This window comes from Marmota monax, unplaced genomic scaffold, assembly GCF_021218885.2.
Source record: "Marmota monax isolate L192 unplaced genomic scaffold, Marmota_monax_Labrador192_F-V1.1 WCK01_AAM20220418_F8-fsc00041, whole genome shotgun sequence".
Taxonomy (NCBI): Eukaryota; Metazoa; Chordata; class Mammalia; order Rodentia; family Sciuridae; genus Marmota; species Marmota monax.
This window is the reverse complement of record NW_026695238.1, coordinates 15,818,958-15,846,101: the sequence shown is the minus strand read 5'-3', so window position 1 is coordinate 15,846,101 and position 27,144 is coordinate 15,818,958. Positions and strand designations below refer to the sequence as shown.

At 51.6% G+C, this 27,144-nt stretch overlaps 1 protein-coding gene across 2 annotated transcripts in view; it reads right to left on the bottom strand.

Annotated features, from left to right (window-relative positions):
- Trpm8 (transient receptor potential cation channel subfamily M member 8) overlaps positions 1 to 27,144 on the bottom strand; it is an 84,846-nt gene that overhangs the window by 23,853 nt on the left and 33,849 nt on the right. For both annotated transcript variants that reach the window (XM_046439932.2, XM_046439934.2), the window contains exons 11-21: positions 26,125 to 26,243; positions 22,028 to 22,318; positions 20,392 to 20,487; positions 18,638 to 18,767; positions 17,140 to 17,285; positions 14,574 to 14,686; positions 14,050 to 14,266; positions 9,411 to 9,502; positions 8,227 to 8,368; positions 7,095 to 7,266; positions 5,244 to 5,421 (exon numbers count right to left, since the gene is read on the bottom strand). In XM_046439932.2, coding sequence (XP_046295888.1) covers positions 5,244 to 5,421; positions 7,095 to 7,266; positions 8,227 to 8,368; positions 9,411 to 9,502; positions 14,050 to 14,266; positions 14,574 to 14,686; positions 17,140 to 17,285; positions 18,638 to 18,767; positions 20,392 to 20,487; positions 22,028 to 22,318; positions 26,125 to 26,243 — 1,696 coding nt within the window. The remainder of the gene's footprint in view (positions 1 to 5,243; positions 5,422 to 7,094; positions 7,267 to 8,226; positions 8,369 to 9,410; positions 9,503 to 14,049; positions 14,267 to 14,573; positions 14,687 to 17,139; positions 17,286 to 18,637; positions 18,768 to 20,391; positions 20,488 to 22,027; positions 22,319 to 26,124; positions 26,244 to 27,144) is intronic.

The window sequence follows — 27,144 nt, the reverse complement described above, 5'->3', positions numbered from 1 at the left end:
TGTATAATACATCATAACACTAGACCAAAAGGAAAATATGATTCCAATGTTGCTAGAAAGTCTTCTGGCCATGCCCAACATCCTTTTCTGATTAGGAAAAAGAGAAGGAGAAAGGAGCTTAATAAATAGGGAATAAAAGAAACTTCCAGAATGTGATAAAAAGAAAAGAAAAAAGAGACAGTTCAGGAAGAAGACTTGTTCTAAAAGAAATAAGCAAAACGTTAATAGCCTTCCTACACATCAGAAAGTAGCCACTGGAAAAAAACATAATAGCAATTCTGTTCAGAACCATAAAAGGCTGGAAATAAATTAACAAAACTCTGCCAGACCCACGAGAAACCCAGGTGACTTTACTGAGGACTGTATATAGTTGAATACACAGAGATCAACTATTCTCTCTAGATAGTAAGGCCGACTTCTCCTAAATAATTTTAAAAAGTCAGCATCCTCACAGTAAAATTCACAAGATTTTTTTTTCCTTTTGGAAGGAAAAAGAAAAGATTTGCAAGATGGGCTTTGAGCTTCTCCACACAATTAAATACACAAGAACAGTCAGGAAAGCTTGGAATAGGAATAATGAGAACTTGTACAACAGATGTTAAAATGATTAAAAAAATTAACATTTCAGTAATGAAAGCCATTTGGTAGTAAAACCAAAATAGAAAGACTGATTACACCAGAATGCAAAGTCTGTGCAAAATTCACAAAGAAAGAGTAGATGCTGATCCCATGGCAGGACCTCAGGATAACCCGAAGCACAAGAAGTGGGTCAGCTGGACGTGGCTTAGTGGACACCCCTCCCAGCTCCCAGCTGATCCCAACCTTCCTGGGCAGCCCAGCCACCATGTCTACCCAGTACTGCCCCACGCCTGGGGGCCACCTATGCGCCCTCCATCTGTGTGGGGGGCAGTTGACACATCCGGTTCCCTCTCATTCCCAATAACAGTGTGTTTCAAAATAACCAAAGAGAGGAACTTGTTTTACCAGCATCAAGAAACTGGATATGCTAATTATCCTGATTGATCACTACACACCATGTACACGTAGTGAAACATCACACTGTGCCCACAAACATGCACAATTATCACGTGGGGATTGGGAAAAAAGAATACGCCATCTTTTCTGAAACTTAAAGGCAACTGAGCAACAGTCAGGGAAAATGGTGAAGATGTCCTAGTTTCACTATTTTTGAAATGAAGTGACTTTATATTAGGGATAGGCAAGGGTGTGGGTGGATCTGAAGTGGGTTAGGTAAGATCCGAGAGGATGTGGCTGATAAGAGGAAATAAGTGTGATTATCCCAAGATGAGAGGGGAGGGGCCGGCAGGAAGCCAGCAGCCCCAGCAGGGAGTGGCACCAGCAATGTCAACTCACTGGATTTTAAGTGATAATTCAACTTAGTCCATAGTGTTGCTATCACAACCAAGATGGCGCCACGCACCTGTGTGGAGGCCCAGGAAATCTCCTTCACCTGCAGGAAATGCCCAGGTCTTTAAAAGAAACTTCTGCATCCACTGCCCACCTCTCCACCTCCTCCCAGCCTCACTCATGGTCCCTGCTTCTCCAGCCCCCACGGCTCTCTGGGCTCCGGGTACCAGGACCTCTGAGCACGGCTCCTCCACTTGGTCACTGCTGACACCAGCTCTGTTGCCAATATTCCCTCTCACGTCACGACTCCCTCCCCTGTAAACAGCTTTTCCATGATGATCGGATTATGTCATAACGTATCATAACGATATCTATGATATCATATTATATAATATCATGTCATAAGGTCTCATGTTGTTGAAGTAGCAGCAAGCCTTTAGTCTACACGGGGGATTATTTTCTTCCTCCTACTTTTCTGCATGTTGATAATAAGCATATATTGTTCCTAAGATTTGTAAGTAATCATTCTCGGAAATAAGTCTAGACCTCATGGTTGATGGGTCCTGGACAGAGCCGCAGTGGGTGAGTTCCCCTTCAGGACACAGTGCTTCAAGGGCCACTCCAAGTTCACTTCGCGCCTCTGATAAGCCACACAGGGCCTGGGACAGAGCACTTTAACGTAAAATAATCACAGATGTTTGCAACCATTTCCTTTGCCACTGAATACCGTCCCGAGAGCCCTGCAGCCTGCCTGGGTGACTCAAAGGTATGTGTACAGTGCCTTCATAAGGTGGCCTTTGGGCATGGTAGAGTTTTTAAAGGAGGTCACAGTCAGGGACAGCTCATACAGTAAGCCCTGAGCAACATTAAAAGTGACCCGAAACAGTGCTCTGAGGACTTAGCCCAGGAACCACAATGGCCCCTCCAGCTGCTCTCAAGCCAGGGAGTAACATAGGAAAAGGCCCTGGGTTAAGCCAGGCTAATCCGGACTCCCAGGAACGGGGTCCCCGGCTCTCACTCTGAAGCACCAAAGGGGCAAAAACCGCTAGGGCACAGCTGGGGCCTCACAGAAGGAGACGAGTCCAGCCAGACCCCTGGGGTTGGCCCAGATGTGAGCTGCAGATTTACCTCCTTACCCACCCGTGTCAGTTTGGGCTCACGTCCCTCTGAACTCCAAATCCTACCATCCATGATCATGATGTAGATAATGGATTACAAACACGGCAAGGCCCTCGTAAACGGCTTTTGTGAACAATTTGCAACACAGATGCTGAGACCAACTGAGCTGGTGCAACTCACGGGTCACAGCCTCGTGTTTAATTTCTGCAGATATATTCACTTCCGGTTTTTGCTGCGCCTCTCCAGGATAAGCTCAATGGAATCTGTTGTCACTGCAGAGCACCAAGCCCCACTCCACCTCCCTCTTCCTCAGGTTTGAGACCCACTCTTCTTCCCTTGCTTGTGATACATCGATACCTGTCACCTGCCACGTCTCTGCCGGCTGGGACGGTGGGCCCCTTTGACATGTAGACATCATTTGGACACGGTGACACTGTCTGGCTTGCTGAGGGAGAAGCTTCTGTGTTCCTGAGTCCCTCCCTAGTCACGAGTGGGAGGGAAAGGGTGGCACATTCCCTCTGGGAGAACTTGGGACACCAGTGGCCACATGGCCTCTGTGGCCCAGGCACCTGCACAGAGCAGATGCTGTACATTTTGTGACGGAGCTCCTGCACTGCTGCTGACCACGAGGCTCCTCAGCAGTGACACACCAGGAAGCAGCCTCGTGACCACTAGCTGATTAGTGAACAGGGCGTGCAAAGGACACTGTCCTCCTCCTTCACCAAACCCACAAGGCCCCAGGGCTGAGATCAAGGCGCAATCTCCACCCTCGGAGCCTCCTGTCCAGAAGAAACGTGCTTCGTGGTCTAAGGACCCTCTCCACAAAGGAAAGAGGACATCAGGGAGGCTGAGCTCATGAAGGGAAAGAAAGGAGAGGACAGAGCCGGGAGTCGGGAAGCAGGACGAGCCTGCACAAAAGCATCGCGCCGAGCAGGTGGCCCCGCTTAGGGAGGAACAGGGGGCCTTCCTGGGGGGCAGACCGGACAGCAGGGGACCTGAAGGTGTGTTCCAGGGTCAAGTCACACAGCCCCCTGGGGGAGTGAGGAGACTGGAATTAAAATAAAATCCTTCGAGGGTTCTAAGCAGAGCAAGGGATGCACTGGACCATGGGAGACCAGAAGGCCACTCCGTGTGATGTCCCCAGAGGCACATGTCCCACGTAGATGTGCCTGCCCCTGACAAACAGAGCAGGTGACCCTCCTGTGTAGTCTGTACCTCTCACAGCCTCAGGCCTCTGTGTAGCAACTGACTGTCCTCGTTCTCTTTCTAAATTAAAAAGCAATATGTGGTTGTAACAAGTGAAATGTATAACTGAAGTTTTAAGATATTAGTGTTAGTGATTAGAAAATAAGAGTACACCCTAAAACTAGTCTGTAATTTGTTTTTTATATTAAAAATGCCATCCTTCAATAAACACAGAACTTACTTTATCTTTTTAAGGATTGTATAATATTCTATAGTACAGATAAAAGACGCTTTATTCAATCATTCCCCTACCGACAGGTATTAAAAATGACCCAGGAAACACCTTTGTATGCACCTCTGTCAGATTCCCAGGTGTGAGAAGGTTTGATTAAAGGTCTGTGTGTTTTTCCCTTTAGTAGCTATGATCAGATTACTTTCCAAAGACTTGGTGGCTATGTGTGCCCCAGCAGCAATGTCACTTCGCAGCCTCGTCTGTGACACCACAGGCTCCCTTCAACTTCCGCCCATCCCACGGTGCAAGACCAGCATCTGTCTTAATCTGAACTTTCCCTCCCAGAGGGTCGAGCTCCTTTTCACATGCGTTTAGCTACCTGAATTTCCCTCCTCTGAACTGCACGGTCATTGTCTCTACCAGTTTTTCTCTGGGATCATCTTTCTATAAATTCAGGAGTTCTTCCTTTATTAGGAATTAAAAGCCTTTGTCCACCATATGCATCAAAAACATTCTCCCCAGTCTGTCTTTACCACTTCGTTTCAGCTCTCTTTTATCTTAAAAAAAAATTGTTTTATGAAACTAAATGTGTTTATTTAGTTTGTCATTCATAGCTTCTGGGTTTCTGGTTTTGACTGAAGGGTTCTGATCCACATCAAGCTGTAATAAATAATCTGTTAAATTTGTGTATTTGTTTGTAAACGTCTGAACTGGTGTGGCTGAAATACCACCTACCCTAAAGGGACAAGTCCCCCCACTGACACCACCACAGGGGACTCTGAAACCCTCTGGGAAGATGAAGGGTGAATGCACAACAGCGTTTTCTAAGTGTATGAAGGAGAACTGCCTAAGCCAATAAAGACATGGTCAGGTCCTGGCAGGTCCCTCTCAGCCTCGTCAGACATGCGCCCCAGAGAAGACGCTCTCTGGGCTCCACTCCCTGAACTCCCATTTAAACTGAACCGTTTAAAGCAGCAACTGAGCTCCTGTAAACGCTAGAATCTACACCAGTGAGTCCCATAGAGCACAAGCAACCTCGGAGCGGAGCAGAGCTGCCCCCCGGGGTCACCGTGGTGCCGGCATCTGGGCGCCCGGGGACACTGCTCATGGATGCTGAACACCCGGCCTCCATTTGTCACAGGTGGCTGGAGGTGCTCACCACTGGTGTCAACTTCAGGCTCAGCTCCTAACGGTGCTTTAAGTACGGTCCCTTTAAGGCCCCAGCCCTGAAGACCCTGCTCTCAGCCCCTCCGGGGAGGCCCTTGGCTGCTGCGCTCACGGCCCTCCTGGCCTGCCCGGCGCGGGGTGGACACCCGTGAACACATAACGGGGCACATACCCGAACATGGCGACCAGCAGGTTGACGAGCAGGATGTTGGTGGACAGCATGTAGATGCACACCAGGGGTATGGTGACCCACTCGGGGAAGCGGGGCAGGCTGTGCTCGTCCAGCTCCACGCACAGCGGCTTGGACTCGTTGCCGGTGAAGGTGCAGTGGGCGAAGTCGTACGTGGTACCTGAGCGGGTGGAACCAAAGGCCCAGTGAGGCCCCTCCGGAGGACCCAGGGCCCTGGCACACCGGGGACCCAGGACGTGGTCATGGAAATCCAAGCAAGGGACACACCTCAGAGTCACCTGTCCCGCCACTCCATGCTTCCTGTGCTACCTCCCTACTCCTTAGGGACTTCACTGAGGTCAAGATAAAGCAAGGGCACATGCCCCATGGCCTCCACCGGTCAGCGGGTACCCAGGCACAGAGCTAGAGGTCCAGCCGGTGAGACACGCACAGGGGCTCTGAGGCCACAGACGGGGGCAGTCCACCCAGAGGGAAGGGTCTCTGAGCTGAGAGCAGAAGGCTGGGAAGGAGCCAGCCACGGGGGCGAACGGGAGGAGCAGGTGCCCAGGGCGTCCCAACAGAGCCAAGGGCCTGCCGCGTGGGCATCACTGAAGACATCATCCCTCCCAAAACGAGAGATCCAGATGCCCAGCGACCGGACACACTTTTTTTTTTCTTTTTTAATTTTTACACTAAAACAGCAGGAAGCCATCAGACTGTTTTAAGCAGGGGACAACACATCAGACTCTCCTCATCTGGCTGCAGCGTGGATGGGGGGAGCCAGAGAGGGAGCTGGGAGGTTGGGAGGAGGGTGCAGGCAGACAGAATGGGATGCTTAGGTTGGGCTGGGGGCGGGGACGCAGCAGGATGTCAAAGCATCTTAGAGACAAAGTCCACACAGCCAGCTGAGGACACGGATGTTGGGGTGGACGCAGAAGAGGGTCAAGAATGACATCGAGGCTCTGGGGTGCACAGCTGAGCTCATGGTGGGGAGACTGAGACAGAAAGACGGAGTTGCCCCCAAAAGGGCACACAGAACACTAAAAGCAGAGATTGCTGCCCCACTGGCCACCATGTATGCTCCCAAGTGGGACCAAAACACCAACATGGAGGACCGTCCCGAGGACAAACGCAATGGCTTATGGGAAACAGCAAGAACGGCGAGCAGACGGGATAATAATGACGAAGAGGAGGAAGAACCGTGTTTCTAACGTCCTGGAAGAGGCTCCAGCACACGGGACCGGAGAGACTGAAGAAGAGAGAGCCACAGGACACCAAGAGGTGCCACCAATCAGGGCAGGCGCTGGCTCCAGGAGGCCGTCAGCATCATCTATGGCGGGCAGAGAGGAAATGATGGCTGGGCTGATGTCAGCACCATAAAGATGCTTCACACAGTTCACTGCCAGCACCAGCACACGCCCTGCTCTGCTCGCATGCGCTGGGTATGGGCTAATTAAGCCACCGGGCCACCACCGCTGCCTCCCCAAACCAGCTGGCACTGGGCTGATGTAAAAGTTTAAATTCCAGGTTCAGAGCAAATTTCTCAACATTGCTCTTTTTGAAACAAATAGGTGCCCCGTTACCCTGTTGTAGGAAAGCACAGCTCGTGAGCGGGGTTCCTCCAGCCGCCACGTTACTCTGAAATCATTCTTCAAAAGGTTTGAAAAGTGAAATGCTGGGGACAAGGGAGAATCCTGCCTAGGAGTAAAGAGCAGGTTTGGGGATTGTTTTTTCAGTCCGTCGCTCTGGCCCCCGCTCAGTGAACACATGGAACTGCGGTCAGGATCAGCCCCGGAGGCTGCCTCCTGCTGGCCTCCTCCCAGCCCCATCTCCACCTGAGCCACGTCGGCTTACCATCCACGTCGCTGGGCACCTGGCCGAACATGGCCAGGTAGGGCTCGTAGATGACCGAGCGGAAGATCCACCTCCAGCGCTGCTCGTTTTGCCTCAGGATCCCTTGCCTGGCCACCCCGAAGGCCACCATCCACACGGCAAAGAGGAACAGGAAGAAGAAGACATCGACCAACTGCCAAGGAAGGACATCAGAACAGAGTCGGGGCCGGGCCCATGGGCAGTGGGGCCCGCAGCCTGGCTGTTCTCAGTTAGCCCTGGTCCCAGGGCCCTGAAACTCTAGGTCACCTGTGCTCGCTTGCTAATTTTAAAAAATGGCCGGCATCACCTTTGGGTCTGGGGACAACGCTTTTCCAGAATTAAACCTGAAGGATGCATGTGTGTCCACCAGTCTCCAAACCAGCTTGGCACCCGCCGCTGAGTGACAGCCCAGCTCAAGAACATACAAAGACCTATGGGGAGGACCTCTCTGTGTCTAGACCTCACGTACTTGCATTCTTTAAACCCCTAAATTATTTCTGTAGGTTTCTTTTCCTTGGGAAACAAAAGCAGTTCTTATTAGACAAGAATGGACAATTTGATTTTTTTAAGTTTTTGCACACACAGCATGACTTCATAGTGACTCCCTGCCTCAGATATGCTTTGAGCGAAAACCACAAGCTCAGCCTCGGTGTTGGAAAGGAACGTCCAGATGAGCTCATCCAGATCCATCTCACTGCAAGACAGACAGTGGAGGTCTGAGCCACATGGAGAATCAGCCTAGGGAGCCAGCGCCATGTGTGATTTCCCCTCTGGTGCAATGTGAGCGTGGGGGGTCCTCCCTGCATGTGTCCCAGGGTCTGAGGTCAGGTTCCAATCCTCCCCTCCCTGCCCACGCTCTTAGCAAATTGTTCAAGACTCCATTGGAAGCACACTGTAAAGTGTGCATCTGAACATGGGTGTTTATTTCCTACTCCCAGCCGTCTCTCCTGAAAGTTCAACCTGGGAGACGCCCTTCATGAGGACACGTGGAAGAAAGCAACCATCACTGATTGAGAAATGCAACCATCATGTTAGGGGAGAAATCCTCCTGTCAGTCATTAGTAGAACTGAACGGAGCAAGAGAACCGTGGCTAGAGAGACTCTTGACTCTTACCATCCTCTGCAACATTATGATCTTGGGTCCTAAATTTCTGCTTACAGTGAAAATGTGGATCAACCTTAGGGTGAATATAATGTAATCCAGGCAGAAAATGACTCGGCCGGAGTACAGCGAACTTTTATTAGAAGGGTGGAGCCTATGGAGAGAAGGAGAACAGATTTGTGAGATGTGGACAAAGCATCACAACGTCGAGTTTTAAAAGTAACCAAGCATCAGGGAGCGGCTAAGAGCCAGGAGCTGAGCGTGTGGAACAGGACAGGAGCACCACCACTGCCCTCTGCCACGTGGGCGCCAAAGAAGGCCCCAAGAGCTCTGGAGGCTCCTGCCTCCCTGTCCCTGGTCCTCACGTCCTCCTGCCATCTTTCCTGGCTCACAGGGAGGTGTCCAGGATGATGCCAACCCCACCCCCAACCCCTGGACTTGGCTCTGCCAACTTCCCTCAAAAACTCACCTGGGTCTCCCTGACACTGATTAGCTCCGCCCTGCTACCAGAGGACACCCCTGTCAATACTGAGATCCTCAATCCCAGCAGGAAGGATTGAGGAAGAAATGGCGTTCTCGTCCCTTAGCCGTGGAGGGCAAGCACGCCGTCTTCACAGGGGCAAAAGGGAGCAGGTTGGCTCCTCTGCAAAGTGGCGCCCTGTGTGCCTGTCGATGTAGCAGCCTCCCCTTTGGCCTGGAGGGACGTGGGCAACGGACCACGCCTGGGGCTTCCCAACCGCTTCCACAGGGAGGCGGCTAGTGTTTGGCCCTCACGGGCAGCATTGGATTTGTCTGATGACGCATCTGGCTCTGGGATTGAGGAACTGTGCTGGTAGCTGAAGGACAGGCTCCGTGGCCGGTTTTCAGGTTAAGGTCACACGTGTCTTAGGTTACACACCCCAAATGAACCAGTAGCCTAAGGTATTCGGCATCCTCGTCACCCTTTATCTCCTTGGTGTGTAGTTCCCTCTCCCCAAAGCCTAGAAGGCCAAAAGGAAAGATCACAGACCCCCGGGAGGGAAGAGAGGAAATGCTACCCCAGGCTGACCAGGCTGACCAGGCTGACTATGCTGACGGGGGCCTTTCCCAGTCGACTCCAAGCAACAGCCCCCATGGGCTCAGAGGGTCCCAAGAGTTTTTCTCCACTTTGGTGCCCACAATGTCGAAAATCAGGGAAAGCAATGAGGATAACTCACCGAAATACAATCCCCGCTATGAAGTAGAACAGCCCCAGCGTGTCCATGACGTTCCACAGGTCGGTAAAATAATTCACCCCGTTCATGTACCACTGCAGCCCAGGGGAAGAGAGAGGTGTCAGCAGCCTGGGACCACCGTGTGCTTCCTGTCCTCCCCCCAGGTCCGCTCTGTGCCAAGAGAGCCCTAACACACCCCACCACCCGGGGGACCCGAGGCTGGGCTGGGCGCCAGCGGCTCTGCTATTCATGTTGTCAGGAGGAAGGTCTCCTGGTCCTTCTGCTCCTTCAAGATGAAGCCGCAGAGGGCGAGCACCACCTGCCTGGGCACCTGGGAAGCACGGGGCCACCTTGCACGGTGAGTAGCCCAGTCACACACCTCCCAGTTATAGAGGGGCTACCCCTGCTGGGCTCGTTGTCGGCTTCCGTATCCACGTAAGATTTGTCTGGCACATGACAGTAAAAGGCCTTAACTAAAGGTATGCAGGAGGAGACGCCTCTCTAGCCACCATAGACTGGATTTGGGGAGTCCCAGGGGGGTCCTCTAACCTGTCATCTGTCCTCCTACTCCAAGTATGTTTCCTGAGGGCCCACAGGATTGCAAGCCCTGGGCCAGCCTCCTGGGACACAGAGAGATCAGTGGGTGCAATACCGATCCTCAAGGAGCCCACTGTTCCATGGAAAGACAGGTGTAAACCATGTTAAAACCAAATGTGAAGAGGAGGGGAGAGAAGACAGAAGTCCACCGGGGAGTAAGCTCAGATAAGGGCCACCACATTCACTGTGCACACCGAAAAAGCCATGGCAAAGAGGGCCCGGAAGGGCGAGGCCCACTCATCTCTCCACCCGAGATGGCCGGTACTCGGGTCCTGCTTTCTACCCTGACGGGGACACGGAGGCCTGGAGGCTAAGGCGCCGCCCTGAGCAAGGCCTCCCTGTTCTCAATCTCCAGGGCCCTCAAGCTCCCACGGGGAGGAGTCAAGAAGCACAGCCCACTTCCCAGGCACCTCCTTCCCCATGAGTGAGTGGAAAGAGCAGCTGAGTGGGCAACAGAGGAGGCTGCTGGGAACCAGTACCCGTGGGAGGCCACGGCTGGAGCAGCCCTGGATGGACCGCGTGCTGGGAACTGACCACTGGGGAGGTGGCAGGGGTGTCTACCTAGCTGGCCAGCATGATTCCAACTGCAAATTGCTTTTCCTGTGCCTGGTGAGACGAGGGTCTGCCCTGGCACTGGTCTGCCCCTGCCCCTCCGGGACCCAGGCAGATACCAGCAGCCTACACAGCCTACACGACCTTGCCCAGGTCACCTTCAGAAGTCACCCTGGCCTTCATGCAAAGACACCTTAGGCCAGTTCCAGGGCTCCAGGAACCAGTGCAGGGAGAAAGCTCTTTTTATTTCTTCATCATCATCATCTTCATCATCATCATCATCATCATCATCATCAGTGAGAGGAGGCCTCTTCTCTGATTGTAAGAGCAGAGGCAGACTGAATTTGTAAACTACCAGCACCGTGTTTCAGGCTCTCTCTCAGGATCTGGGGACACGGTGGGCCTCAAGATTGAATGGTGCTCTCTGTGAAGGTACAGGCGACTTGCCCCATCTTAAGCAAATGCTCATGGTGCCCACTTAGCAGAGCCCAGGTGATTTAGCAACTGTGCCGTGCTGTTGACTGTCCTGGTTAAAAACCCCAAGTCAGCACATCAGTATCTGCCCCCAGGCCGAGGTCACCTGGAGACCTACAGAGCAAGGCTCTTTGACTCCCAGACACAATTTAAATCAGGTGGCCTCTATTTCGGGGTTGTTTTCCTCTCACAAGTGTGAATCAGTTTAATGAAGACCACACCCGGCCAGCAGAGCCACTTCCTGGGGGAAACTAATCCCTTAGGAGTCCAAAGGCACTGGCTGCAGAAAAGAAGAGAAACAGCGACCCCAAGTGGCAGGTTCTTTAACAACAAGCCCCTCACAGCTACAGTCTGCGGACTCCCTGGATCCAAGGCCACGCAGCCGCCGTGGGCAGGACCACTGAGTTAACACAGGCTCAGTGTTGGATCAGGAACACTGACTGGACACCCTCAGTACCACCTACCCAGCACCCCCATTCTGGACGCAGAGGGTAGGGGCTCTCCGGCCTTGCAGGCCTCCCTTCCTCCAGCAGCCCCAGGGATGACTCTAGCCCACTTTCCCTTCTGATGTTCCTACCCCCCCTGCCCTCTGTCCACTCACACTCCATGTCCCTACCCTGAGCCCTCCTTGCTCTCAGCCTAACCTGCCCCAGGCCTTCTCCAAGCAGGATAGCTGCCTGGGTCTCCCCCCACAGGCCAAACAGGTGATTTAGTGGCTAAATGCACAGATGATGCTTGTATAGAGATGTCTGTGATCGCAGCAGTTCCTCTGGGCCAACCTGTCCTACGGTGCTGGCCCCCACTCAGCTCTCCTCCAGAGCTCCTGGAAGTGACCCCACCAGTCATCCCTAAGTGGGAAAGCTCCACGGGCACACAGGTATTTGTCTGGTTCATTCTGTACCTTCAGGGTCTCGGGCAGGGCCTGGCACGCAGTAGGTGCTCATTAAATCCTTGGTGAAAGACAGGACACATGAAAAGGGACTGGGCTTTCAGAGTTAGGCACGTCTCCCTGCCGTCCCAGCCAGGCCGGGCTCTTCCTTCCACGGCAAACAGAAACACGCCCTTTTCTCAGCTTCATGGTTCCTGTAGATGCCTAAGGACCCGCCTGGCGCTTCTGTGTCCTAATGTGACGGGAGCAGGGTCAGGGATGAGACTGGCGGGGGGACGTGTGAGAAGATGAGGGTGGAGGAAGCAGGAAAGCATTTCTTACTGTTTACCAGCATTCCAAGATGAGGCACCAAGGTCCCCTCCACCTGGAGGGCTGCCCTGAGCACCTTGATGCCAGGGAGCACCTCCGGGTGCCCTGCTCCCTCCCCGTCCTCGTGACTCACTTCCTGCTTCCCTTTGCTGCTGCCACACAGTAAGTCAGAGTAGAACTAGGTACAAGGCTGGCCACTGCAGACCGCATGGACCGTGTGATGGGCTGAATCATGTACCCCAAATGGAAGTCCAACCCTCAGCACCTCGGAGCAGGACCTCGTCTGGACGGTCACGGTGATGTGACTGAGTGAGTCAGGAGGGAGTCGGGTGAAGCAGAACGGCCCCCACCCAAAGTGACCGCTGTCCTCAGGAAACGGGGAAATCAGAACACAGACAGGCTCACAGGGAAGACACCACATGGATGTGACACAGGGTCACAGTGTTGCATCAACAGGCCCAGGGACAGCAGTGAGGGCCCCAAACTACAGAAGCCGGGGAAAGGAGCCAGCCCCGCCCACACCTGACCTCAGACTCCAGGCTCCAGAACTGTGAGCAATGAGCCCGTGCCACTGCAGCCACCAGGCCATGGTGTTTTGTCACCACAGCCTTACAAACCATCACAAAGCATGACCTGGACAGGGCCGTGGCCTCAGGAGGCAGAGCATGGGGCTCCCATGGGGAAATCGGGAAAACGCTCTGCACCCCTGCAGGACCTGGGAGAACTCCAGGAGACAGACAGCCCGGCAATCGGCCACGTCCAGCACTGATGGTCACTCAGCCCTTCCTCTTCGCCTCCACCCAGCCCCACCCCACCCAAACCTCCCACCTCAGGGCACAGGACCTCCCACTCCTCCCACCTGGCAGACATCATGGATCAAGATGCTCCCTGCTGAGAACAGACGCCCTCAGACTCTTCCCAACCCGGGGGTCCTGGAAACCACACACCCACACAGGGAAAGGCTGCTCAGACCAACGTGGGGTTCTCAGGGCCCTGTGACGGACAGGACAGCATCTTCTATCACTGGGCCTACTACTCCCCAAACTGCAAGCACCCCGTACGTTCTAAGGGCCCGGCACACACTGCGGAGCCCACACATTTTGAGGCTTGGGCTCAGAAGGGACCACAGCAGTGGCGGCAACAGCAGTTCCTAACAAGCTGTGAGCCCCGATCTGAAGGGTTTTTCAGACGGCTTTTCCCACAGGTTCAGGGACAGCCCCACTCTTCACCATCAACATGATCTCTTTGAGAATTACTAACTAAGCACCTGCGACAGGTGAGGCCAGGGCTCAAGTTTTGGATTCAACAGTGGAGAGGGGAAGCCCCAAACTGCAGATGCCCAGAAACCAACATAAACCCAATCATCATTTCACACCGACTCCCTGAATCCCACAGGGAGCCTCTGACTTTGAAACGCTGTTGCTCTGACACAGGGCACATCACGATGCCCTTAGCTGCTGGAAAGTCCCCCCGATACCCTGCCACCTGCTACACTGCCCCCTCCCAGGGCGACAGTCACGGTAGGAACGCGGATGACTCCTGATAATGGCAGGGGCTGCAGACCAAGGTCTCTGTCCCTTGAACACCACCCCACCCCTGACTGACCCACCGTCATCGATTAGCCACAGGCAGAGGGCAGAACACGGGGCTGGCAGATCTCCCCAGGTCGCCAGCAGTTTGCGAATGCACCCCAGGTTCACGGGCAACCAGCCAGCAGGGACGCTGACGTCCTGACTTTGAGCCCCAGCTCCCCAGCGGCTCCCCCTCTGCTGGGCACTAGGAGGACGTGGCCCGCGCCCTCGAGCCCTCGAGCCCTCCTACCTGCCTCACTTCATCACAGAACAGGACGAAGACCAGCGCGTACAGGACCAGCTCGGGGGTGTGCGGCACCGCGTGGAAGTCCATGAGCAGCACGTAGGCAAAGAGCAGGAGGAAGGCGATGTAGAAGACCACGTTCCAGGAGAAGACCACGAACGGGGAGGTGAAGAAGGCCACGTAGTGCCACAGGAGCCGCTTGTGCTTGTCCACGGGCTTCTTCCTGAAGGAGAGGCCAGACGTCATGGTCCAGGCACGCGGTGGAGCGGTCGGGTCCAGCCCTCACGACACACACACATCCAGGAAGGGACCACACAGGGCTCCAGGACTGACCCCGCCAGACAACTCCGCCTAGATAACTGACCCCACCACCCGCCGTCTGAAACCAGACTCGGGAAAAGCCTCCCTGCAGTGAACCATCCCTTACCCAAGAGCGCGCAGGTGTGGACGCGCATACACACTTCACACTCGCACACGCACGCGCGCGTGCACACACACACACACACACACGGGGGTGCCCCAGTTCCTACCTGAACGACACGAAGCCACAGCCCACCAAGGGTATGAGAAACAGACACAGAATGATCTTCCAGTTCTTGGTGTCCCGGGAGATCTCTCCATACCATTGCTTGGAAAGAAAATTCTGCAAGGACCCAAGACAACACAGATTTGATTCACGCAGGTGACCTCTCTCCCAGCCCCCACGCCCCCCCAAAACAGATCTACGTTAGTATTCTTATAAGCTGCCTGGACTCGTGAGGGCTATGAGAGAACAACTTAAAATCCTGTTTGATTTTAAGTTTTCTTCTAAGTTGGGGTATGTGAGCTTTCAAACAGCCACGTGAGTGCGAGTTCAATACACCGATGGATCTTTAACCAGCTGATTCTCACTGTGTAAGTCCACACCAGTATCCTTCTGACTCTCTTCTCTAATGATCACAAATTCGCGGGCATGGCCAACCCTGTCTTGTCTGTAGGCCCCCAGGGATCCCTTTCTAGACACAGGCAGGTGTCAGTCTTGCAGGAAAACTAAAAGGAAATCGGGAAGGAAGAGACCAAAGTCAATGAACCTGACGACAGCCAAGGAACCCACAGCTCTCAGAAAAGAGCCCCACAGTGGGAGGAGCTTGTGGGGGGTACAGAGCAAAGGGAAAGCTGGGGCCTCCTCGGTGCCCACCAGGAGGGCGGGGACTGGCCAGCAGTGCCCACAGCTCCTCAAGGAGAAGGAGGAGCATGAGGACCACTAAACTCAGAGGAAGAAGAGGGCTTCTGTGACCCTCTGTTCAGGAGGGGCAGGCTGGACCCCAGGAGCAGCCCCTAGGGAGCAGCAAGTGCAGGTAGTAGGTGAGGACTCCCAGAGGAGCCACACGGAGGCCGACTCTACAGGGTCTCCAGTGGTCCCAGCGGGTGGAGCCCCGGTGGCCTCAGTGAGTTTCCTCCTCAGCACTTTGCGGCTGTCTGCCTCCAGGGACTCCCCGTGGAACGCACTGCCTGCCAATCCTTGCTTGGGGGCCCACTGGATGGGCAACAAGGCAATGAGAGGTCAGACCTCCTCACTCCCCAGCTCCTGCTGGTGCCGAGCATACCAAGCCATCACCCTGTGGCCCCATTAGGCCCCAGTGGCAGCGCTGGTTGGCTGTCACGGTCACCAGCGATGGTCTGACCCCACACAGCAACCTGACTGCAGGAAGCAAGGTCCCTTCCCCGGTGGAGCCACCAGGGAGCCCGCGGGCCCAGTGGTGGATCTCCAGTGAACATTAGTGACCTGGCATCTGACCAAACCCTGGGACAGGAGCACCAGCCCGTCGCCCCAGGGACTCCAGATCCAAGACCCCAGAAAGATGGGCTGGGGCCTGAGAGGTCATGAGCAGAGGGACTCTGCCCGGGCGGCCAGCCCAGCCTGCCAGGTACACCCCAAGCCCCGGCCAGCCTCACTCCAACCCCGCCCCCTGCAGCAGAGGCCAAAACAGACCAACGAGACCCTGAGTCCTCGTCCCAGCCCAGGGCTAGTGTCGGATCCAGCTCCCTCATAGGAGCAGGTGGACTCGCTCATAAACACTTGGCGAGACCGTAGGCTGCACGCGTAACGTGTGCGTCGTGGTAGGCGACCCACGTAGGTTCAAACCCAGCCTGCTGCTCCCTAGCTGTGCAAGCAGGGCATTCCAGAACCCTGAGCCCTGAGCCCCATCAGCAAGGCGGACACCACCTCCACGAGGGCTGTGATTCCAAGCGTGTAACGGTGTGCCTGGCAGTCACTCGCTCCTCCGCCCCTCCCGCCCCGTCTCACGCCCACACCCCTCCCGGGAAGCCTGGGCACCAGGTGTGGGCGGCTGCTCAGTTCAGAGCAGAAGCCGTCAGGATTGACTCTGCCCATTCATAGGTCTCTCTACTCGATCCCTACTGCCCGTCACTGTGAGAGTAACAGCTAGTGTGAAGCCCTTTCACAGTCTCCGGCTGAACCCGCACACACGCCTCCCCACAGCTACCACGCTCTCCCACTTGCCCATCAAAACCTAAGGCCCAACCCACTGAAGGTCCCCCACACACCCCACGTGTTAACGACTTGGTCCCAGCTTGGTGCTAGTGGAGGTGGTGGAATGTCCAGGAGGCCAGGCCTAGTGAGAGGACGTGGGTCTCCAGGGGTGTCCCTGTGAAGGGGACAGCGGGACCCCAGCCCCTCTTCTAACTTTGCTTCCTGGCTGCCGTGAGCTGAGCAGCTTCCTCTGCCACATGTCTCCCACCATGGTATGCTGCCTCGCCGTGGGCCTAAAACCCACAGGGACAACCGACCCCAGTCAGGAACCTCCAAATCCGTGAGCAAGGAAGCATTCTCTCTTTATAAGGTGATTATCTCAGATATTTTGTGACAGCAACAGAAAGCTGATTCATACACTCCTGTACCCCTCTTGAAGTGAGCATCTCGGCCCCCACCCAAGGCAGCCCCCACCCAAGGCAGCCACCTCCCACATCATCCCCCAACATCTCTGCATTGGCTTTTATGTGGCAGAAGGTTAATTTTCAATATTTTTAAAGCTGCTAATAGCAGCTGATGTCAAGGCCTATTTCTGGGCACCTAGCTCTGTGGCTGGTGTTTACCTGCACCCCAGGTTGGGCGATGAAATGCTGGTCTGTGGCCTCCACCGCCAGCTCCAAACAGTTGCTTCCGCCCCAAGCTTCACAGGAGTAGACCAGCAGCTGCTCTGCCAAGTCCTCGTCACTGCTGTAGCACTCTGTGAAGAGCTCTGCACCATCACCAGAGGCGGAAGCCAGAATCAGGGCTGGCACCTCGGGGAGCAGCTGGCCCCCCAGCCGACCCCCAATCCAAGGACAGCGTGGGCACGAGAATCCCATAAAAGGCACAGGGAAGCCATCACAACACAGTCACTACCCAGCACAGAGCTTTTTAAGACGCACCACACCCTGCAGGGCCAGTGTGATAGTGGGTGTCAATCAGAGCTCAGGGGATCAGACACAGGAGCCTCCCTCGTTGGTGGGCTTTGGTCTCGGTCCAGGCAGAAGGACTGGAGACCCTCTGCCTCCCCTTAGCTAGCACAGACTCTCCATCCCCTGGGCTTCTGAGCTTTCTTGGTAAAATTTCTTCACAGATAAGTCACAGCATATAAACAATAGAAGGTGGAGGAAACACTGACTTGGAGCATTCAGGTGTGCTCAGTGACAGAGACCGCTGGGCAGAACCTCGGAGGAAATGTTTTAAAGTACAAATACTAGAAACCATGGCCACCTGAGGTCACCTGGAAATTAATATATTGAAAGAAATGGCTTGACACCTCTTTTCCAACACCAAGAAGCTAAACGCATTGCTACGTTAGATTAGACAGTAGACAAAGGTGTCATGCAGATGTCACCCTGCAAACTTAAAGCTGCAGAGGAACAAGGGAGACACTGAGCAGACCCAGAGCTCTCTGCTGTTGGATGACAGTTGCTCCCAACTCTCCCATTTGCATGGGGTCCTGTCCTCTGCCAAAAGGGCACTGACCAGCTTTGATTAAGGATTGGATAGCAGAGAGCAGCCAGATGACCGGTCCCGAGGCATCCAGGAGAGGACGGCTCAGGAATGCCTGCTATCCCAGGCCGTGGCTGATCTCCCCCAGACCTCCTGGAGCTCCAAGGCTCCTACCTTCAGGGACCTGCTCGCCAGCCATCACTGGAGTCGCCCTGTGGGACACTGAGGCCTAGAAACCCAACTGCTGCCTTTGCCATTAAAACCAACTCTGCATCAGACCAACTCTGCATCAGACCCAGGGACCTGAAGTCTTCTGAGAGCATTTATGTTTACACGAAATGCAGACTCACTTGTTCACAGTGTCTTAACTATGTCCAAAAAACACCCTGAAACCTCCTGAGGTGTTGAGCTACTTAGGCCTGAGCCAGGTAGCTTTGCAATGGTAGTACTCAAGATTTTCACCTTCACTCTTGGAAAAGTCCCAAGTGCCTGCAGCAGGAAGCCTGTACACTGCGTGGGTGTCTGCATGGGTCTGCAGCCTTCCGTGAGGCCATCAGGGGAAGCCCAGACACTCCAGTCTGAGCCTTGGTCCACCTGCACCTCCCCTGGAGTCCCTCTGCTGTGACTTACCCACTGCGCGGGTCTCGTACTCATTCGCCAGCTCCTCTGATTCCCCAGCGGCATTAATGTCATTCTTCACTTTGGCCAGAGTCTTCAGAAGCTTGCTGGCTCCCAGGGCTGCCAGAGTACAGCCCCTGGTCTTTTCAAGGGGTGGAGAAACTTAGGTTAACTCAGAATCCCTTGAAGCGGTTGAGTGGACACTAATGGTGAACAAGGATGAACTCAGAGCATGAGCAGGAAGGGGCAAAGTCCCAACTATGTGTAACATTTCAAAGTAGAATTCGTAATGAGCACAAAAGAGTCTTGGACCTGAATATGGTCAGTCCTAAACGGGGCGACCTCGAGCCTGAAGCTACTCAGATGAAGAAGCAGCGCAGGAAAAGAAAAACATCAAGATAAATGCCCCGAGAAATTGCCAGTAAGAGGGGATGGCAGCCAGTCCTCTATTACAGCTTTGTCAGGCTGCACAAAGAGCCCCAAGATGGGGACAAGTGGGTAAGGACATAAAGGACCTGAACAATGTAACCAGAGGCCATATGTGTGAATTCAGTAGTCCACACCCAACCTGATGCTCTCTAAGTGGAGAAGCTAGTGTCACGTGCTAAATCACACATAAAATTCTCAATAATTTTTCCAAAGCAGACTTTTTACAAGCCCTATTTCCTGTTCATAAGGCAATAAAGCCAAAAATTAACTTTTTAAACTAAATTTCAAATCCTTACCAACTGAGGAAATAGTCACACACCCACACACACTGAGAATCAGGTGCCCACTAGGTGCCCCCCAAGGCAAGCCCACTCTCCAGGGACCACCCTCCTGAACACACCTCCATCAACACGCAGCCCAGCCACGACACACAGCCATGACCACCTGGCATCTGCAGTGCGGGAACAGTGACAGAGAATGGGAGAGCAGTGTCTGAGACTGGGGTCTCTGACGACTTAATGACTGTCACATGCTTGGTGCCTGGGAAAGTTTCTGTGCAAAGGGGCAGCAGGTCTAGTTGCTATGGTAACACCCTCCATGAGAAGGCTCCGTGCTAGAGTCTTATCAGCCTCAACCGTGTTCTCAGGCACACAGCTCCTGGGAATAGAGGAACTCTCTTGCTACACAGCCACAATGTGTCACCAAGCTCCTGAACCTGCCTGCCTAACGGTAACTTTAAACAATAGACTTTCTTTTTAAAAAATATTTATTTTTTAGTTGTAGATGGACACAATATCTTTATTTTATTTTAAGTGGTGCTGAGGATCGAACCCAGGGCCTCACACGAGCTAGGCGAGCCCTCTACCGCTGAGCCACAACCACAGCCCCTAAACAATGGACTTTCTTGAGAGCTGCACAAAGCTCCTAACATTGCACATCGCAACTGTAGAATATAACAGCAGAATAAGCTTCATAATGTTGCTAACTCTGTACCTTTCATGAACACAAAGAATAATGCTTGTACAGTCTTTAATCTGATAATGAGGCACATATAAATAAAGATGGCTGATGTAATTCTTAGACCTGCTTCTCCATCAGAGAGTAGAGCTCCACCTGATCCCAGCCATTATCTTCAAAATCTGAGTCCGAAAAGTGAGTTTTTATTTTCCTAATCCCCATCGTCTCTCACCGGAATCTGCTAATTTGGCCTCACTAGTCGCAGCCTGTGGCCATTTTTTTTTTTTTTTTTGGTGATGTTTTAGAGTACACGTGAGATTTGAGGTCAGAATTGTTACAACCAAGCATGCCTTTGGTGTGAACTCAAGCTGGACATTTACCTGTTCCCAAATGACTTTGGAGAGCTCCTTCTTGTTCTGCAGAATGGCCCAGATGAAGAGAGCTTGCAGGGGGTGCCGGGTAATGAAAGACACATCCTGGGAGGGGGCAGAGCACAGGGTCAGCTGTGCAGATGCAAATCACTTCAGGTGCCCAGGAAAAGGGGGTCAGGAAGCCCAGGGGAGCACCCTGTGCTGGAGGCTTTGTGGCTGGGCCATTGGTACAGCAGAGTGACGTTATTTCCATCTCTGCCACCCTCCAGAGGGTGTAATTTGATGTGAAATCTTTCATCTATCATAAAATATAAAGTACAACTAGAAGAAAAGGTATCAAGAGTGAAAAAAAGTGCTAAGAGCAATTTAAAAACTAAAAGACCTCTGACAAGCCAGAGAGAAAGCAATTCCTTCTCATCATATAACTCTGTTTCTCATCTAGGGGGAAAAAATTGTTCAGATTAAATTCTAACTTTCGTGTGGTTAAAGTTCAACTATCAGAACATAAAGTGTGCTTCTTTCTTTGGATTCTTATTCAAAGATTCGACTCCTAATACATCAATTAGAATCCCAGCTGGTCTTCAAGATTCAAGACCTGTCCTGACAGAAAACAGGATATATTCAAGACCTGTCCTGATAGAAAACATGTATATAGTCCCTTTCGACTTCTTTTCATGTTTTGCCAAAGTCTTAAATGCATAATATGTAGTTAGGAGTTGTGTTGCCAAAAAAAAAAAAATTCACATAAACAGTGTCCAAAAGAAGCTCTCTGGACACTTCAACTTCCTGAGGACACCTAGCTTCTTCAGATTTTTAACTCACACACACGTAAAAGTCCCAGAATTCCAAAAGATAATGACCTTGTTTGGGTTTCCCCAGAAGCAATCCCGAGATAAGAATCTGAGGTAAGTAGGTTGTTTGGGAAATGATCCCAAAGAAACCAGTAGGAAAGTGAGGAAATGAGACATGAAAAGAGAGACATCAATAAAAAGTGTGGAATCAAGCATGCTGCCATGGTGGGTACTGGAGATCCGCTCCACTGGGCAGCTCTAGAAGTTCAGGCAGAACACTGCCCCAGGCACGACCGGCCAGTCACTGGGCTCTGATCAGCGCAAGTGTTTAGCCACAGTCGCTGGTGCTGGTCAGTGGAACCCGGCCTGCCTGCACTTCACAGGGAGGACCCAAGCCAGCCCAGGAGCACACCCACACACCCTTTCAAGTGGACACCTGGATTATCCTTTGGGAAACAGTCACTGTCCCTTCTATGCCCAGCAGTTCTTCAGTCCTTTACGTGGGCAGCAGGGAGGTACTTTAACCAGCTCATGCCCGGTAGACCAAGAAGTGAGCCAGCAGCCATTCGTTTGCCCCTGCTCCCCACTAACTGCCTTGAATGCTGCACCAAGCTTTATGATTAAGAAAAGCCGCGACCAGTTTAAAGCAGAGCATGGAGCAAAACATCAGAAAACTCACCAGATAGCACCTAAAATAAAGGCAGTAGAAAAAATGTTATGTCAATCTGTTGGCCACCTTATGGCAATGAGGAGGGAGTAGGAAAGACAGAGATAGAGGTGTTTTTTGTTTGTTTGTTTGTTTGTTTTTCAAAGAAAATTCAAAAGATGGGAGAATTTAAGCAGACAGTACATACATGGAGTTCCACATCCAAATCATCCCGGCTATTTCTGTCTTCCTTCCAGAAGCCTCTTCGGAAGTTTGCAACCAGCTTCCAGACGAATGTGAGGAGGGCGTCATTGTAGGAGTTCTTGGCAATCTGCAGGTTCCGATACACCAGGGTGCTGAAGTGGCTGGAGAAGAGCTCGGTGAGGACGTCATTGGTGAGGAACTTCTGCAGGTTCAAGCCGTTCTCCAGAAAGAGGCGGACAAATTTGGGCCGGTCCTTTATGAGAGCCGTGAACATGACCTCCTGAAGGTCCGCTGACTAAGGAGGAAGCAGAAAGCGCACTCACACCTTCCGTCCCAAAGAGGACACAAGGCAACAACCTCCCTCAGCCACATCATATTTCCAGCTGCGAAGTAAGAAGAACTCAACTCTCTTTCAACACATCACTGAATTATAGTTTAGACCCCTGGGGGACGCAGCATGGTGGATGGAGTCTGTGACACTGGCCCACTGCGGGCATTGCATGCCACCTGGGCTTCAGCTTGTGTGGAGCAGAGAGAGGTTCACACGGGTGGGAACTGACCCACCGTCTGGCACAGCAGGAGCACCCAGTTAGGGGTGGGTGGCAGCAGTGCAGCCGGAACCCTCTCTCTGGAGTCTACAACAGACACAGATTATCAGCCAACAGTCCTGGGACCAACCAGTCCCCTGGGACCTACTGTGCTTCACACATGCCTACGAACCTTCATCTGGCAACCCGAGTCTCAAACACACTTGGAAAAATGGGGTCCATGGAACCACATGCCACCAAGCCCGCATCTGCTCGTGTTCCACACCCCAAGTCACTGGAACACGTGGCAGTTAGACCTGATTTTTAGTTACCTTTATCTCCATTTTCTGAGCTCCTGATAAAACTAATACCATAGAAACTTACTGAGAATCTTAAGAAAAGTCATCAGTGTCAACTTCAGCCACAAGCCAGTAGGCTGCAGACTAAGCCAGCTCCCAGACACATTCCGTGTCCTCCAGAGGATTTATGGCAGTTTGGTTCCATTGTCAACATTTAAAAATTCAAAGATTCATCAAAATCTATACTTCCAGCATCAAGATTTAGGAGTGGAAACCAGACGCCCTGACAACATGGGACCCATCAGCTAGAATTCGGTGGCAGCTGCTGCTCCCAGGCACTCACACCCTAACTGAGTGCTTCTGCTGTGCCACAGTCTGGGGACAGTGCTCTCTGTCCCCTCGGTCCCCACAGCTCCCCACTGCTGCCCACCCACCCACTTCACCTGCTTATGTTTCTCGCCTGAGCCCTGATCCGGGTGAATATCTCATGCCAATGGCAGCGTTAATGGCTTTTGTTTCTGTCCAGTGCTGGTGTCAGAGGATCACATGTTGCCTAGAGAGGGAACCGTCAAGGGTCCTTAGAGTCCCTGCTCTGTGCATCCGACTGGGCTGAGCCCGGAAGCAGCTCCCCCAGGGACGAGACAGCTGTGCTTCCTCTGCCTCAAGGCAAGTGTCCCCTGTGCCCAGCGTTTCATATTTCACTCTAAACACGTTTCCCTTTCCACGAGTCAGAGACTGGAGATGTGAGCAGTGGCTCTCAAACCCAGGGACCTTGCTGAAATACAGACTGTGGGAAGTCCACCTGGGATTGACTCAGAAAGTCTGAAGTGGAGTCCTGTTAACAAGTTTGCACTGCTAACAAGTTCCCGGGTCATGCCAGTTATGCTGCCACCAGCCTTGGGACACACCATGAGCACAGCTGGCACATGGGAAAGGGAAAGGCTTTGCCGTCAGACATGTCTTTGTTCCAACCCAATTTTACCATTTTGCAGCTGTGTGACCAAGGGTAAGATTTCTCTTTGAACCTCAGTTTGCTCTTCTTTGAAATGGGTGGCTGTGAAGGTGAAGTGAGACAGTTGGCAAAATGGGGTCGGTCCATCAAACCCCATGCCACCAAACAAGTACCTGCTCGTGTTCCATACCCTAAGTCACTAGAACACTGGCAATTAGACCAGATTTTTGGTTACCTTTCCCTGTATGGGTCAAGCTCCTTTCAGAGGTTCAAGTTCAGAGCAGGCCTTGAATAAGTCATCAGAACTTCCCCTCCTGCAATGCCCACAGAGCTCTGGTTTGTCAACCAACAAAAGGAGATCATCTTGCCGTGGATCAATGTGAGCAGCAAATCAGCTAACACAAGGAGACTGCTTTGTGCACCATGGATGCTTAGACAAATACCAGCATTACTCCAAAGATTTTATGTTTAAACAAATATTTATACAGTGCTTAATAAGTGCCAGTGTTCTAAGTCCTTTAGAAGCATCGTCTGGTTTGATTGTAATGACAGCACAGTGAGCTAGGTAGTGCTGTTATCTCCATCTTCAGACAAGCAGAGGTGTGCTGGTAAAGGTTTAACACCAGCTTTCGGAAAGAACTGTAGGCCCTATTTTGTAGTGTTTGCCGATTCCTATGGTGTAAATACTCCCACAGTGGCAAAGTTTCAGCTACCAGTGTCAAGTCAGTGACTGCAGAATCAGTAAGTAGACCACATGTAGTATTTCCAGGAGGCAGAAGCAACACACAGAAATAACCTCGAGAGCACAATAGTGGTAAATGCAGCAAAAGAATTAGTGTTGAGTTTTGATTGATTCTAAGCTTTGTTTTTTCATTAAATTTATTAAGATCTAAGTTCACATAACTTGATTTTTAATGATAACTATATATAACAACTAACTCACAAAATCCCTAAATATTTAGCAGCCAGCTCTTTCAAGTCAGTGCAAAGTGGCTCAACACACCATTGTAGGAAGAAACTGAGACACAGTCCTTGCCCATGTCATGCAGATGAGCTGGCTCCAGAGAACATTCTCAACCACTGTGCCCTTCATGTTTAACAGTCTTTATCTGAGCTGATCAAATTAAATGTACAATTCAATATGTGACTGAGTTTATGTTTATTTGTACCATCTAAACTTACCAAAATACAACATTTCACACACAGGGATTCATTTATGACTCAATTAATAAATCAATTTCTAGTTCCTAACTAAAGCCTGCAATGTGGTACAGGGCTTGCTACACTGTACAGAACAAATACAAGATGATGTTTGCCAAAGGAGTGAATAACTTTAAAAATTCATGAGCCATTACTCTGTTTGTACTGCCATCATTAAAACTGATCACATGGAATACAAATCCAGTCCTAGTCTTTGATTAAACAACACGACAGGTCCGAGAGTGTTTTCTGAACCTGGCTGCTAAAGAGGAAATATATGAGGTATATATACCTTCAAATCAATGCCTACTTGTAGAAAATTAAATATATCACTAATGACTTCAATTAATTCAGAAGAACTTAAACTTCAAAGAAGCAGTCTTGCAAGCCTACAGTTGGTAATTATTCCTGTCAAGCTGAACTCCTAAGGCTGATTGAACTTTTGCTGTGTATAACAGATCCCCACTAGAAAATAGGGGCCTAAAAATCTGGTCAGATTTAAAAGCAAGAAAGGCAGTCTGCTGGACAAGATGGTTTTTATTGCATGTGCAAATTCTATATCCAAGATGCTCACTTGGCTCTGGGGATTCTGAGAAGCTGTAAGGCATTCATGAGGTGTTCTCAATCAACTCTTCTGCATCTCATTGCTGATAAATCTCTTATCAGAATTTGACTAAGTGGGGGGGGGGTGAGCAAACACAGTGCTGCTGTCTTGATTTTGAGTCAAGCTACATTCCAAAATCCTGCACCTGCATTGCCCATCCATCATAGCATTGCCCATGGTTATCATAGTGTTTCTGGAAAGTACAAAATCCTGCACCTGTACTGCCCATCCACTTCCAACAGCAGATCTGCAGTCCCACACCAGACAGAAGGCCACCTCTCCCCTGGAGGCTAAAGGGCTAGAAACCTCAGGTGGCATAGGTGGGTGGATATTCTGATGACACCCTTCAGCTTTACTGTCTCTTCACAACAAACCTATAAGTCATGTTATCATCCCGCACTCAGAAGAGAAAAATGAGGCTGGGCAACACTGCACCAGAACAGAACAACCCTTACAAGAACTCACTGCTGAGACCACTGTCCTCCCTGACCCTGGAGACCCAGGTGGCCCCTCATTTACCTCCCACCGGCGGTCATTGGTAAAGATCTCATCGCTGGCCAGCTCCAGCTGGTTCCACTCCAGCAGAAGCTTCAGCTGCCCATTCCAGTTGTCCTTTTCTTGCTCATTGGTGCTGAAGGCTGTAAGAAGGCAGGAAAAGAACAGGCAGAACAAAGGCCCACAGATAAGAAAGTGCAGAGACTCCACATGGCCGACCACCAGAGCCATTTGTCAAAGGCGATTCTCAGTCTGCTCTTGGAATCAGAGCCTCCCTCCATTGTCACTCACTCTCACCCACAGCCTCTGTGCCCTGAAGTATGCAACAAAGACCAGCTCAGACCACAGCCTCTCCCCCACATATTCTCTCATGTTGCCATAGCACACTGACAATTCCACATAGACTCAGATGCAGCCTGAGCTCTGCCTCCAGGGTCACGTCTGATATGTATTAAATCTGACTCTACCAACTAATGAACCATATCACAACAGTGCTCTTCATGCCTTTGCCACATCTAATTTTTTCTACATCTAGGCGTCTATACAGACATAATTTCAATTTAGTAAATACTATGATAATCAAATTTCTGGAAAGTACTAGAATGATTCTAAATGTAGTTAAGGTCTGATTTGCACATCCCGCGTGCCTGACCCTACTGTGTATGCATTCCTCTTATTAACCATCCATTCCAGATGGTCTGGGGCCTATTTACTTGAGGTAGCATCCACTATGATGGAATTCTAAGACAGCAAAGGCCACACAGGAATTGAATGAAAAGTTATTTATGTGTTTCAAGTCTGTGCGCATCTATGTGTAACTCTAGAACAAATGTCCACAGTTTTCATCACATTCTCAGAGGAGTCTGAAACTCAAAAACAATATTTCAAACCACTGCTAGAAATAACTTTTTGAAGAGTATTGTGATCATATTTTGTCAGAATTTTCATGATGCAAAAATTCTTATTCCATCAAATACATACATTCAAGGAAATTCCCCTCCCCACAGCAATAGTATTGTATCTTTCCAACTATGATAATAAAAA